At 46.0% G+C, this 14,661-nt stretch overlaps 1 protein-coding gene across 14 annotated transcripts in view; it reads left to right on the plus strand.

Annotated features, from left to right (window-relative positions):
- Nucleotides 1–14,661, plus strand: part of LOC128684792 (paired box protein Pax-5-like) — a 463,405-nt gene that overhangs the window by 351,456 nt on the left and 97,288 nt on the right. For 12 of the 14 annotated variants that reach the window (XM_070101285.1, XM_070101288.1, XM_070101238.1 and 9 more), the window contains one exon: nt 10,398–10,595. The exons of 1 other annotated variant lie outside the window; for it this stretch is intronic. In XM_070101285.1, the coding sequence (XP_069957386.1) occupies nt 10,398–10,595 (198 nt within the window). Of the gene's footprint in view, nt 1–10,150; nt 10,349–10,397; nt 10,596–14,661 lie in introns of all 14 variants that reach the window. One more of the 14 variants, XM_070101246.1, reaches the window with a different exon arrangement.

Below are 14,661 nucleotides of genomic sequence, written 5' to 3' on the forward strand. Positions count from 1 at the left end.
ACTCCCCTCATCTTTACTGTTATGACTCCCCTCGTATTTACTGTTGTGACTCCCCTCGTATTTACTGTTGTGACTCCCCTCGTATTTACTGTTGTGCCTCCCCTCATCTTTACTGTTGTGACTCCCTTCATCTTTACTGTTGTGACTCCCCTCGTATTTACTGTTGTGACTCCCTTCATCTTTACTGTTATGACTCCCCTCGTATTTACTGTTGTGACTCCCCTCATCTTTGCTGTTGTAACTCCCATCATCATTGGTCTATTGTCATTCCCCTCAATATTTCAGTTTTCCTCTTGTTGCTACCACTATTTCCTCTTGATGTTATAACTGTTCCTTATATTACCACTGCTCCTCTTGATGTTACCACTGTTTCTCTTGTTTGTACCACTGTTCCTCTTGATGTTACCAATGTTCCTATTGTTGTACCACTGTTCCTCTTGATGTTACCGTTGTTCCTCTTGATACCACTGTTCCTCTTGTTACTACCACTGTTTCTCTTGATGCCACTGTTCCTCTTGTTGCTACCACTGTTCCTCTTGTTGCTACCACTGTTCCTCTTGTTGTTACCACTGTTCCTCTTGATGTTACCACTGCTCCTCTTGTTGCTTCCACTGCTCCTCTTGTTGCTACCACTGCTCCTCTTGATGTTACCACTGCTCCTCTTGTTGCTACCACTGCTCCTCTTGATGTTACCACTGCTCCTCTTGTTGCTACCACTGCTCCTCTTGTTGCTGCCACTGCTCCTCTTGATGTTACCACTGTTCCTCTTGTTACTACCACTGTTCCTCTTGTTACTACCACTGTTCCTCTTGTTACTACCACTGTTCCTCTTGTTACTACCACTGTTCCTCTTGTTACTACCAGTGCTCCTCTTGTTGCTACCACTGCTCCTCTTGATGTTACCACTGTTCCTCTTGTTACTACCACTGTTCCTCTTGTTACTACCACTGTTCCTCTTGTTACTACCACTGCTCTTCTTGTTGCTACCACTGCTCCTCTTGTTGCTACCACTGCTCCTCTTGATGTTACCACTGTTCCTCTTGTTGCTACCACTGCTCCTCTTGTTGCTACCACTGCTCCTCTTGATGTTACCACTGTTCCTCTTGTTGCTACCACTGCTCCTCTTGATGTTATCACTGTTCCTCTTGATGTTATCACTGTTCCTCTTGATGTTACCACTGTTCCTCTTGTTACTACCACTGTTCCTCTTGTTACTACCACTGTTCCTCTTGTTACTACCACTGTTCCTCTTGTTACTACCACTGTTCCTCTTGTTACTACCACTGTTCCTCTTATTGGTACCACTGTTCCTCCTGATATTACCACTGTTCCTCTTAATGCTACCACTCTTCTTCTTGATGTTACCACTGTTACTCTTGATGTTACCACTGTTCCTCTTGTTGCTACCACTGTTCCACTTGATGTTAGAACTGTTCTTCTCGATGTTACCACTGTTCCTCTTGTTGCTACCACTGTTCACCTTAATGCTATCAGTGTTCCTCTTGATTCTACCACTCTTCCTCTTGATGCCACTACTCTTCCTCCTGGTGCTGCGACTGCTCCTCTTGATGCTACCACTGTTCCTCATTATGGTTCCACTGTTCCTCATTATGGTTCCACTGTTCCTCATTATGGTTCCACTGTTCCTCATTATGGTTCCACTGTTCCTCATTATGGTTCCACTGTTCCTCATTATTGTTCCACTGTTCCTCATTATGGTTCCACTGTTCCTCATTATGGTTCCACTGTTCCTCTCGGTTGTCACCCTTGTTGTGTGGGTTAAGTGGTGTGGGTTGTCACCCTTGTTGTGTGGGTTAAGTGGTGTGGGTTGTCACCCTTGTTGTGTGGGTTAAGTGGTGTGGGTTGTCACCCTTGTTGTGTGTTTGCTTGAATCAAATTCTCGGCATTTTTCTCTTGTCTCTTTTCTCCTGTGTTCTTCGGTTGCTGCTCCTCTTCTACTTGTTTGCCTGTTCCATTTGCTGTTCATTCATCGTTGTTCTTCGTTTCTTTTTTCTTTACTGTTTTCTTCCTCCCTAAAGACTTCTTGTTTCCCTCTGCTTCCTCCTCAGTTTTCATCTTTCCTGCGTTCTCGGCTTGCCCTCTAATTCCTCCTTCTCTTCTTCTTCAGTGTTCATCTTTCTCCTGTACTTAGGCTCCCTCTACTGATCTTCTTCTGCCCTGCCTCTTCCCTCACTGCTGCTGCTGCTGCTCAGCGGCGGTGCTGCTCTGAAAACCCCCTGAGTGTAGCGGGAAATGACTCAAACCATGTGTTGCTGCTCATCTGCATAATCCAATCAGGCGCCGCAGCGAAGGACCTAAGACGCGGCGGTGGAGGCGTGGGGGAGGTTGTGCCGCGGGTGTGGCCAAGAATTAGGGAGCTACGACGCTACTGGTGGTGGTGGTAGTGGTGGTGCTACTGGTAGTGTTGGTGATTGTGCTACTGGTTTTGGTGGTGGTGCTACTGATGGTGGTCCTAGGCCGTATTTGTGGCCAAGAATTAGACAATACGGCACTGCTGTTAATGCTGTTCCTGGTGATGCTGTTTCTTCCGCGTTTCCTGATACTCCTAGTACTGGTGATAGTGACAAGGTTAGTGATTGTTGTAGGTATGGAGATGATAGTGATGGTGGTGAAACTGGTGGTTAAGACGTGGTGGTGGTGATCGTGAAGACAGTGATGGTGAAACTGGGAGTTACGATGTGGTGATGATGGTGAAGATAGTAATGGTGATGAAGATAGAGGCGTTGAAGATAGTGATGGTGGTGATGATAGTGATGGTGGTGATGATAGTGATGGTGAAAGAAGGGAAGTGTTCATCTGCCTGAGATAGCTGAGGTAGAGGGGTGCACAGACACCAAGAACAGTAGTAATAGGCGAGCAAAGGGGTAAGAAAGAAGGTGAAAGGGGAGAAAGAAACTTTAGACTTGAGAGAGAGAGAGAGAGAGAGAGAGAGAGAGAGAGAGAGAGAGAGAGAGAGGGAGGGAGAGACAGCCAGACAGAGACAGGGAGAGACAAAGAAAGACAGAGTGGTTCAGCTCTATAAAATGCTAAATAATGAATTACTATTATTATTATTATTATTATTATTATTATTATTATTATTATTATTATTATTATTATCATTATGGCAACACTGGCTCATAAAAATGTCATAAATCCGACTTGTAAAGATAAAACCTTTACTGACACACCACGTTTCGCCCTTAATAAAGCTCTAATTAGAGCAAAACATCTATTCATACATATAGTTTTCTTCTGCAAATGACGCCTATTTGTTAAAAATGTGCTGCTAGATAGAGAAATGTAGCAGAACAAGTTTGTTCTGGGACAACTTTTTGCTCTAACTGAGCGAAACGAGATCTTCATGAACCTCAGGATGAAACAACGTGAAACTCCCAAGTGTCCAGCTGGTGTGGGAGTGTAGTTATGTGTCATATATTACACCAGCTGGGGCGAGAGTGTAGATGTGTCATGTATTATACCAGCTGTGGCGGGAGTGTACATGTGTCATGTATGATACCAGCTGGGGCGAGAGTGTAGATGTGTCATGTACTATACCAGCTGGGGTGAGAGTGTAGATGTGTCATGTATAATACCAGCTGGGGCGAGAGTGTAGATGTGTCATGTACTATACCAGCTGGTGCGGGAGTGTAGATGTGTCATGTATTATACCAGCTGTTGCGGGAGTGTACATGTGTCATGTATGATACCAGCTGGGGCGAGAGTGTAGATGTGTCATGTACTATACCAGCTGGGGCGGGAGTGTAGATGTGTCATGTATTAAACCAGCTGGGGCGGGAGGGTAGATGTGTCATGTATAATACCAGCTGGGGTGGGAGTGTAGATGTGTCATGTATTATACCAGCTGGGGCGGGAGTGTAGATGTGTCATGAATTAAACCAGCTGGGACGGGAGGGTAGATGTGTCATGTATAATACCAGCTGGGGCGGGAGTGTAGATGTGTCATGTACTATACCAGCTGGGGTGAGAGTGTAGATGTGTCATGAATTAAACCAGCTGGGGCGGGAGGGTAGATGTGTCATGTATAATACCAGCTGGGGCGGGAGTGTAGATGTGTCATATATTATACCAGCTGGGGCGGGAGTGTAGATGTGTCATGTATTATACCAGCTGGGGCGGGAGTGTAGATGTGTCATGTATTAAACCAGCTGGGGCGGGAGGGTAGATGTGTCATGTATAATACCAGCTGGGGCGGGAGTGTAGATGTGTCATGTACTATACCAGCTGGGGTGAGAGTGTAGATGTGTCATGAATTAAACCAGCTGGGGCGGGAGGGTAGATGTGTCATGTATAATACCAGCTGGGGCGGGAGTGTAGATGTGTCATGTATCATACCAACAGGTGGGGGAGTGTAGTTATGTGTCATGTATTATACCAGCACGTGCAGGAGTGTAGATATGTGTCATGTATTACGCCAGCTGGGGCGGGAGTGTAGGTATGTGTCATGTACAACAGTGGCTGGGACAGGAGCGCAGTTATGTATCATGTACAAAACCAGCTGGGACAGGAGCGCAGTTATGTCATGTACAAAACCAGCTGGGACAGGAGCGCAGGTGTGTGTCATGTACAGTAGCTAGGATAGGAGCGCTGTTATGTGTCATGCACAACAGCTGGGTCGAGAGTGCAGTCACGTGTCATGTACAACACCAGCCGTGTCGAGAGTGCAGTCACGTGTCATGTACAACACCAGCCGGGTCGAGAGTGCACTCACGTGTCATGTACAACACCAGCCGGGTCGAGAGTGCAGTCACGTGTCCTGTACAACACCAGCCGGGTCGAGAGTGCAGTCACGTGTCATGTACAACACCAGCCGGGTCGAGAGTGCACTCACGTGTCATGTACAACACCAGCCGGGTCGAGAGTGCAGTCACGTGTCCTGTACAACACCAGCCGGGTCGAGAGTGCAGTCACGTGTCATGTACAACACCAGCCGGGTCGAGAGTGCAGTCACGTGTCATGTACAACACCAGCCGGGTCGAGAGTGCAGTCACGTGTCATGTACAACACCAGCCGGGTTGAGAGTGCAGTCACGTGTCATGTACAGTAGCTAGGATAGGAGCGCTGTTATGTGTCATGCACAACAGCTGGGTCGAGAGTGCAGTCACGTGTCATGTACAATACCAGCCGTGTCGAGAGTGCAGTCACGTGTCATGTACAACACCAGCCGTGTCGAGAGTGCAGACACGTGTCATGTACAATACCAGCCGTGTCGAGAGTGCAGTCACGCGTCATGTACAATACCAACTGGGTCGAGAGTGCAGTCACGTGTCATGTACAACAACAGCCGGGTCGAGAGTGCAGTCACGTGTCATGTACAACAACAGCCGGGTCGAGATTGCAGTCACGTGTCATGTACAACAACAACCGGGTCGAGAGTGCAGTCACGTGTCATGTACAACAACAGCCGGGTCGAGAGTGCAGTCACGTGTCATGTACAACAACAGCCGGGTCGAGAGTGCAGTCACGTGTCATGTACAACAACAGCCGGTTCGAGAGTGCAGTCACGTGTCATGTACAACAACAGCCGGGTCGAGAGTGCAGTCACGTGTCATGTACAACAACAGCCGGGTCGAGAGTGCAGTCACGTGTCATGTTCAACACCAGCCGGGTCGAGAGTGCAGTCACGTGTCATGTACAACAACAGCCGGATCGAGAGTGCAGTCACGTGTCATGTACAACAACAGCCGGGTCGAGAGTGCAGTCACGTGTCATGTACAACACCAGCCGGGTCGAGAGTGCAGTCACGTGTCATGTACAACAACAGCCGGGTCGAGAGTGCAGTCACGTGTCATGTACAACAACAGCCGGGTCGAGAGTGCAGTCACGTGTCATGTACAACAACAGCCGGGTCGAGAGTGCAGTCACGTGTCATGTACAACACCAGCCGGGTCGAGAGTGCAGTCACGTGTCATGTACAACAACAGCCGGGTCGAGAGTGCAGTCACGTGTCATGTACAACAGCCGGGTCGAGAGTGCAGTCACGTGTCATGTACAACAACAGCCGGGTCGAGAGTGCAGTCACGTGTCATGTACAACACCAGCCGGATCGAGAGTGCAGTCACGTGTCATGTACAACACCAGCCGGGTCGAGAGTGCAGTCACGTGTCATGTACAACAACAGCCGGGTCGAGAGTGCAGTCACGTGTCATGTACAACAACAGCCGGGTCGAGAGTGCAGTCACGTGTCATGTACAACAACAGCCGGGTCGAGAGTGCAGTCACGTGTCATGTACAACACCAGCCGGGTCGAGAGTGCAGTCACGTGTCATGTACAACAACAGCCGGGTCGAGAGTGCAGTCACGTGTCATGTACAACAACAGCCGGGTCGAGAGTGCAGTCACGTCTCATGTACAACACCAGCCGGGTCGAGAGTGCAGTCACGTGTCATGTACAACAACAGCCGGGTCGAGAGTGCAGTCACGTGTCATGTACAACAACAGCCGGGTCGAGAGTGCAGTCACGTATCATGTACAACAACAGCCGGGTCGAGAGTGCAGTCACGTGTCATGTACAACACCAGCCGGGTCGAGAGTGCAGTCTCGTGTCATGTACAACAACAGCCGGGTCGAGAGTGCAGTCACGTGTCATGTACAACAACAGCCGGGTCGAGAGTGCAGTCACGTGTCATGTACAACAACAGCCGGGTCAAGAGTGCAGTCACGTGTCATGTACAACAACAGCCGGGTCGAGAGTGCAGTCACGTGTCATGTACAACACCAGCCGGGTCGAGAGTGCAGTCACGTGTCATGTACAACAACAGCCGGGTCGAGAGTGCAGTCACGTGTCATGTACAACAACAGCCGGGTCGAGAGTGCAGTCACGTGTCATGTACAACACCAGCCGGGTCGAGAGTGCAGTCACGTGTCATGTACAACAACAGCCGGGTCGAGAGTGCAGTCACGTGTCATGTACAACAACAGCTGGGTCGAGAGTGCAGTCACGTGTCATGTACAACACCAGCCGGGTCGAGAGTGCAGTCACGTGTCATGTACAACAACAGCCGGGTCGAGAGTGCAGTCACGTGTCATGTACAACACCAGCCGGGTCGAGAGTGCAGTCACGTGTCATGTACAACAACAGCCGGGTCGAGAGTGCAGTCACGTCTCATGTACAACACCAGCCGGGTCGAGAGTGCAGTCACGTGTCATGTACAACAACAGCCGGGTCGAGAGTGCAGTCACGTGTCATTTACAACAACAGCCGGGTCGAGAGTGCAGTCACGTCTCATGTACAACAACAGCCGGGTCGAGAGTGCAGTCACGTGTCATGTACAACACCAGCCGGGTCGAGAGTGCAGTCTCGTGTCATGTACAACAACAGCCGGGTCGAGAGTGCAGTCACGTGTCATGTACAACAACAGCCGGGTCGAGAGTGCAGTCACGTGTCATGTACAACAACAGCCGGGTCAAGAGTGCAGTCACGTGTCATGTACAACAACAGCCGGGTCGAGAGTGCAGTCACGTGTCATGTACAACACCAGCCGGGTCGAGAGTGCAGTCACGTGTCATGTACAACAACAGCCGGGTCGAGAGTGCAGTCACGTGTCATGTACAACAACAGCCGGGTCGAGAGTGCAGTCACGTGTCATGTACAATACCAGCCGTGTCGAGAGTGCAGTCACGTGTCATGTACAACACCAACTGGGTCGAGAGTGCAGTCACGCGTCATGTACAACACCAACTGGGTCGAAAGTGCAGTCACGTGTCATGTACAATACCAGCCGGGTCGAGAGTGCAGTCACGTGTCATGTACAACAACAGCCGGGTCGAGAGTGCAGTCACGTGTCATGTACAACACCAGCCGGGTCGAGAGTGCAGTCACGTGTCATGTACAACAACAGCCGGGTCGAGAGTGCAGTCACGTGTCATGTACAACACCAGCCGGGTCGAGAGTGCAGTCACGTGTCATGTACAACACCAGCCGGGTCGAGAGTGCAGTCACGTGTCATGTACAACACCAGCCGGGTCGAGAGTGCAGTCACGTGTCATGTACAACACCAGCCGGGTCGAGAGTGCAGTCACGTGTCATGTACAACAACAGCCGGGTCGAGAGTGCAGTCACGTGTCATGTACAACAACAGCCGGGTCGAGAGTGCAGTCACGTGTCATGTACAACAACAGCCGGGTCGAGAGTGCAGTCACGTGTCATGTACAACACCAGCCGGGTCGAGAGTGCAGTCACGTGTCATGTACAACAACAGCCGGGTCGAGAGTGCAGTCACGTGTCATGTACAACAACAGCTGGGTCGAGAGTGCAGTCACGTGTCATGTACAACAACAGCCGGGTCGAGAGTGCAGTCACGTGTCATGTACAACAACAGCCGCGTCGAGAGTGCAGTCACGTGTCATGTACAACAACAGCCGGGTCGAGAGTGCAGTCACGTGTCATGTACAACAACAGCTGGGTCGAGAGTGCAGTCACGTGTCATGTACAACAACAGCCGGGTCGAGAGTGCAGTCACGTGTCATGTACAACAACAGCCGGGTCGAGAGTGCAGTCACGTGTGATATATTCAAGCAACAAGTTCTTGGCTTAATATTTATTATATAAACAAATTTTGAGTGCACAGTTGACGAGCAATATCAGTGTTCACCTGAACTGTGTTGCAGTGAAATAACATTACTCTGTCTTATTTTGTTGCAAAAATGAAAAACCAGAAGAAGAAACGAATTTACAATGACATTTTTTTTCACTCATTATTTTTATGTATGTTTTATATGCCTGCTATTTTCATACAGTGTTTATGCTATTTCTGCTCCTGATGTTTATTATGTGTTTAAGGTAATGCACTTTTAATTGTATTTGCATGATGTGATTCTGTGTATATTAACATAGTCACACGGGAAAATGAAAGGGGAGTTCCAAGGTTCTGTCAGATTATTTAAGATGTGGACTGTAATGCCTTTTGCTAGCTGACTTTCTCATGTACTCTCTCAGCACAGAACATACACCGAATCATGGAGCGCTGCCTCTCATAGCCCTGTGAGACCAGGATTATGTCTGTCATTTACGGTATTTTTGTGATTATGTATATATATTGTCGTGCCGAATAGGTAAAATTGCGAGAGAAAATTTGTTTATGCAGTAATTTCGCAAAAATTATTCGGAATCTAACGAGAAAAATGTATTTCATTGTGTTTGTTTATTATTAAATTATTGTAAACTTATCTAAAATATATTTAGCTGAATTAGGCTAAATTAAATTGCGCTTATTATAATGTGGCTAGGTAACTTTTCTGAGGTTCTTTTGGTACAAAATTATTAATTTTTACAAAAACATAAATGAAAAAAATATTTTTGAACGTCTAAGACAAAATTTTAGAAATTACTTAATTTTAAACGAGTTCTTGCTAATTGACCAGTTTTACCTAAACGGCACAACATCTATATATATATATATATATATATATATATATATATATATATATATATATATATATATATATATATATATATATATATATATGTATATATATATATATATATATATATATATATATATATATATATATATATATATATGTGTATGTATTTGTGTGTGTGTGTGTGTGTGTGTGTGTTGTACCTGATATGAAGAGGTGAACAGTACAAGCCGAATTTATTTAAAAAAATATTTTTCGACATCTTGTCTTACGAATTAATAGATATTTTTCAGTGAGTTAACATGACACAACGTTTTAAAACGGCACCAAAATTATTTTAGCCTATTAAAAGTTAACATTTTGGAAGTACATACATTATCGAAATATTAGAATTTCGTAATGTACCGACTAATTTTTGCCAAGTTATAGCAAACAGAAACATAATTTCGGCGTATTTGGTAAAAAATATCATTGCTCAACAAAATAAGTCAACAAGTACTGTCTGAAAATCCGTGTGCTTGTGTATGAATACGTGTATTTGTGTATATATCAATAAAGCATGTATGTGAGTGCAACAGTATACATGGAAGATCTTTAGCTTCTAATTAATCAGCTTTATGTACCTACTAACTGCCTGTCTCGTCTACACTAACCACTTAACACTCGTAACCAGAGGGCTGTTGTGGAGGCGGGCACGCAGATGGCGACTAACCCCAAGTTGATGGCGTTAACGTGCACCACACACACACCACATTCATTCTTGCAGGTACTATGAAACCGGTTCCATCAGACCAGGTGTGATCGGCGGGTCTAAGCCCAAAGTGGCCACACCTACAGTGGTAGAAGCCATCGCTAACTACAAGAAGCAGAACCCTACTATGTTTGCTTGGGAGATTCGTGAGCGGCTTCTCTCAGACGGTGTGTGTGACCAGGAGGGTGTTCCGTCAGTCTCCAGCATTAACAGGTGGGTGGAGAGCAGCAATAACTAACCTCAAACCGTCGTTCTCTTCTAGATATTACGAGACCGGGAGCTACAAAGCTGGTGTCATTGGAGGTTCCAAACCCAAAGTAGCGACTCCCGTGGTGGTGGATGCCATTGCCAGGTATAAACGGGAGAATCCCACCATGTTCGCCTGGGAGATCCGTGACAGGCTGCTTGCGGAGAGCGTTTGTACCCAGGAGAACGTTCCCTCCGTATCCTCCATCAACAGGTAACGTCGGCAGTAGATTGGAGACCTACTCATGGTCTGCCAAGCCTGCCTGCCTGCCTGTCGTGACCTGCCTTGCACACTGATCATCAGACCTGCTTTGTTTACCTGACCAGCCTGCACTTCCCTTAATGCTACCTCAAGGAGGCAGCGTCTTATTTTGCACTGTGTTCGTGTTTGTGTGTAGAACGTCTGGCAGTATTGTTTGCACACACCAATAGTATTATTACATGCACTCTTATCATCTACATATGTGCATTTTCTTGTACATTTGTACACTTCCATGCACTGTTTCCTTGCGGACATTTACATATCCGTGCACTATTCCATGTACATACAGACTTCCATGCATTCTTTCCATGTATACATGTACACCTCCATGCAATTTCCATGTATACATGTATACTTCCATGCACTGTTTTTATGTACACATGTAGACTTCCATGCACTTGCGTTTGTTTGCACGTAGAGCTGTACATGATAGTTGAAGGTAGGTGCTGTAGACGTGGTCCCGTAGCTGTTCCTAGTTGTGACATCAGCTATTTTTCTGAGGCAACTGGATTATTCTCCCTGCGCTGTTATTAAACTTATTTACATGTTTTCATTATATGCAGTTTTTGTTATTTTAAACTATTGATATTAACTAATATTATCATTTAGGTACTTAAAAAACATATGACAGAAGCACGGGTGGTATACGTAAATTTTGTTGAATTAGACACATGTGCAACTCTTGGGTATCTTTATTGAGGAAACGTTTCGCCACACAGTGGCTTCATCAGTCCATACAGAGGAGAAACTTGAACAGGAGGAGAATGAGGTAATCAGTCCCTCAGCCTTGAGTAGATGTGGTCAGTCCATCAATCTTGAAGATTGATGGACTGACCACATCGACTCAAGGCTGAGGGACTGATTACCTCATTCTCCTCCTGTTCTTCAAGTTTCTCCTCTGTATGGACTGATGAAGCCACTGTGTGGCGAAACGTTTCCTCAATAAAGATACCCAAGAGTTGCACATGTGTCTAATTCAACAACATGTGTCGGTTCTCTGAACCATTCATCTACCATACGTAAATTTTAAATTATGTTTATGTAAACTGGTGAATGTTAATTCAATATTTAGCAGAAGAAACTGAAAAAATATTATCAATAAAACAGACTCGCAGATTAATACTGCTGGCTGGGCAGCGTCACTCGTCCCGTGAGTGAGCATAATGCCATGAAGACAGTAGCTGTTGGCCTGATATGTACTGTTTTCTGACTGTTTACACATAACATAAATGGCACCGTTCAATAAACTTAGCCCTCGGGACGAGAGCTAGACGAGTCTGCTTATCTTGGTGGGCACTTGTTACATTATCCAGTGTTAAAGCTGATGACTGCGACGACACATGTACTCAGTGACAGTCAAGGTATGCTGCTACCTTGTCTCCTAAAACTTAACTTCCGCGCATACGCAGTAACATCAAAACAAACATAGTACCGAGGTCTTCGCCGGTCCATCTTCGAAACAAACGAAATTGTCGGTAAAACTTTGGAAGTCTGTTCGGTCTCTTCAGTAGTAGTTAAAGTAGCAGAGACAAACGAACTATTTGAGTTTCATTGTCTCATAAAACGGCTCCCCAAAACATAGTTCCTGCCAACTACCATAGAACAATGTTAGTGGGTCGAAGGGAGCCGCTAGGTCGTTAGGAGTTTATACTGAGTCCGCATTACGGCAGCCATAAAGTGGCTTCCCTCCCGTAATCCAGAGCCAAAGGCAAAGAATTTCAAGATTTTTTTTCTCCAGGATCTCAACTTTTTTTTATATATTCTACACATCCACCAACGAAGCAAAAATTTTTAATGGATCATACAGGGGCCTCTGTGAACCCATTATCTCGCAGTCGCTCCGGGATGATTTTGCAGGAGCACCGTGTTTTTTATACGGCATTACGGGCTCGGTCTTAGGATTAAAAAAGCACTCTCGCCATTGTGCTTTGGGGACGCCCAACAGACTTTGGTGTTTGCTGATGAGTTTAACTATGGATTGCAACACAGTAATGCGGGGTTTATGTTTAATACGGGGGCGACCCTCTCGTTATCCTCTTCCTCTTTGCTCATTTGCATTGCAGATTGGCGCAGGCGACTCTCCGACTCTTCTAGGGCGCGCCCTGCCTAACTTGCCAGCCATTTATTCCACGCATAAATCTGCCTCGAGCAAATATATTTAAAAAAAAAGTTATTTGGATGCTCATTGTCCGTCGAATTTTGAGCAAGAGATCTGGCTAGATTTCGGTGGGAAAGACGAATGGGAAATAAGACCAAATTACAGCGGTGTTTCAACGGCTTGTTGTGCCTTACGTACCAGCCATCACTCACAAGAGCCAACCTCATTAGAGCGTTGTTGGCGTCGCTAATGACCTCATTCAGTTTTCGTGGGCGTGTAAAAACTGGCGTGGTGGTGCAGAGCTCAAGACCATTCACATCCAAAAGAGCTTCCACCATGTGAGAAGTTGATGACCCCTGCTTAGGTCCTCATTGGCCGAGATGCCTCCTAAAGCTGCTGGATGGCAGGCAGCGCCCTGCACCACCAGAAGGAAGAAGAAGAGAAGGAGGGGAAGAGGAAGAGGGGAAAGCAGGGCGAGAAGGAAAAGGAGGAGGTGGCGGGAAAGGATTAAGAGGAAAGACGAGGAAGAAAAGAAGCACGAAGTAGATAAGGAATACGTAAGGTGGAAGGAGGGGGTAAAAAAAGAAGAAAAGGGAGGAGACGAGAAAGATGAAGAGGTGGAGAGGAAGGAGGAGGGAGGGAGCGTGCGCACCACCACCAGCACACAACTAACACTCTCTCTCCGTCACTTGTTTGTCTTGCTTATATTCCCCTCACGTGTTTACTCCGTGAGAGGACTGCAACACTGTTTCAGTAGCTCTCCTGCAGCCATGGTTAACACCACATAACACGATGGACCCATTGAGAAAGGGGCTAAAAAAAAAAAGCTCCAGGAGTATACTTTAAGCCAGACAAATACAACAAAAACAACAAGAGCAACAAGGGAATAGAGGAAAAGGCAAGGAAATCCCCGTTACTCCGCCTCTGCCACGATGCGACCCGTATTTACGAGGTATTTATGTTCCTAAAATCGATGATCAGCCGTTTGATGAGGATTTCATGTCCTTCTGTTGGAGGTGTATAATGTGATTTAATACTTGATTTTATTTTAAAGATACTGTCTTCAACGAAGAGTATTAAAAATGAGTTTAAATCGCCTGAGATTTATTGAGTTTGAGTGTATGAATAATACAAAAAAAAATCTATCTTGAAGAACACGGTTACAAATGCAAGTTCAAATCGCATTAATATCTGTTTTACATATCTTTCTTAAAATATCGGGAAATTTACTGTGATTATAATAAAGATTCAACAGAACAGAGTTTTCCCCAGCGCCTGCAGAGGAGAAAAAAAGGGGAAGAAATAAGAATTCTTGAGGCTGGTAGTACCGGAAATACTTTTCAACACAAGGCTGAGCGTGAAAGCATAGCAAACTTTAAGTCTTTTTTGTGTATATTTTCCCTCCAGTATTCCTTTTAATCGCACTTTACCATGGCAAATTAAGCGCTTTTATTCGACTTGGTCTATAGAAAATTTACTTTCCCGAGAAATAAGCTAAGATTTTAAAGACTTACCCGACGTGGAGAATCAGCCAAGCAACAAATATGGTATCCGCCATCTTGATCTTCTTGGCGGGAAAACTTGCGACGTTGACAGATGAAGATCAAGCTGCGCCCCAGACTAAATTAGCTTTTCCTTATTTGAGGGGCTGGATTAATCCCCTCCAGTTGGGATTGCCTTCATTTGCTCTTTCCCGGAGAACCTCTTGAGTTGAGGCTGAGGAAATCCGGGTGGTGGGGCAGGATTTGTGAAATATGGAGACGATCTTACGTGGAGTTTATTTATTTTTTTCATAAAGACGAAGTGAAAATTTTCATGGGAGTGGTGAGAGGTCAGCATATGTAGGTGGCCTCTGTGTGTATCATTAAAGTGTCCTGTATCTCGGCTAGTAGCGCACTAAGCTCACACATTGAGGTCCAT

The sequence above is a fragment of the Cherax quadricarinatus genome, chromosome 5, assembly GCF_038502225.1.
Source record: "Cherax quadricarinatus isolate ZL_2023a chromosome 5, ASM3850222v1, whole genome shotgun sequence".
NCBI classification, from domain to species: Eukaryota; Metazoa; Arthropoda; class Malacostraca; order Decapoda; family Parastacidae; genus Cherax; species Cherax quadricarinatus.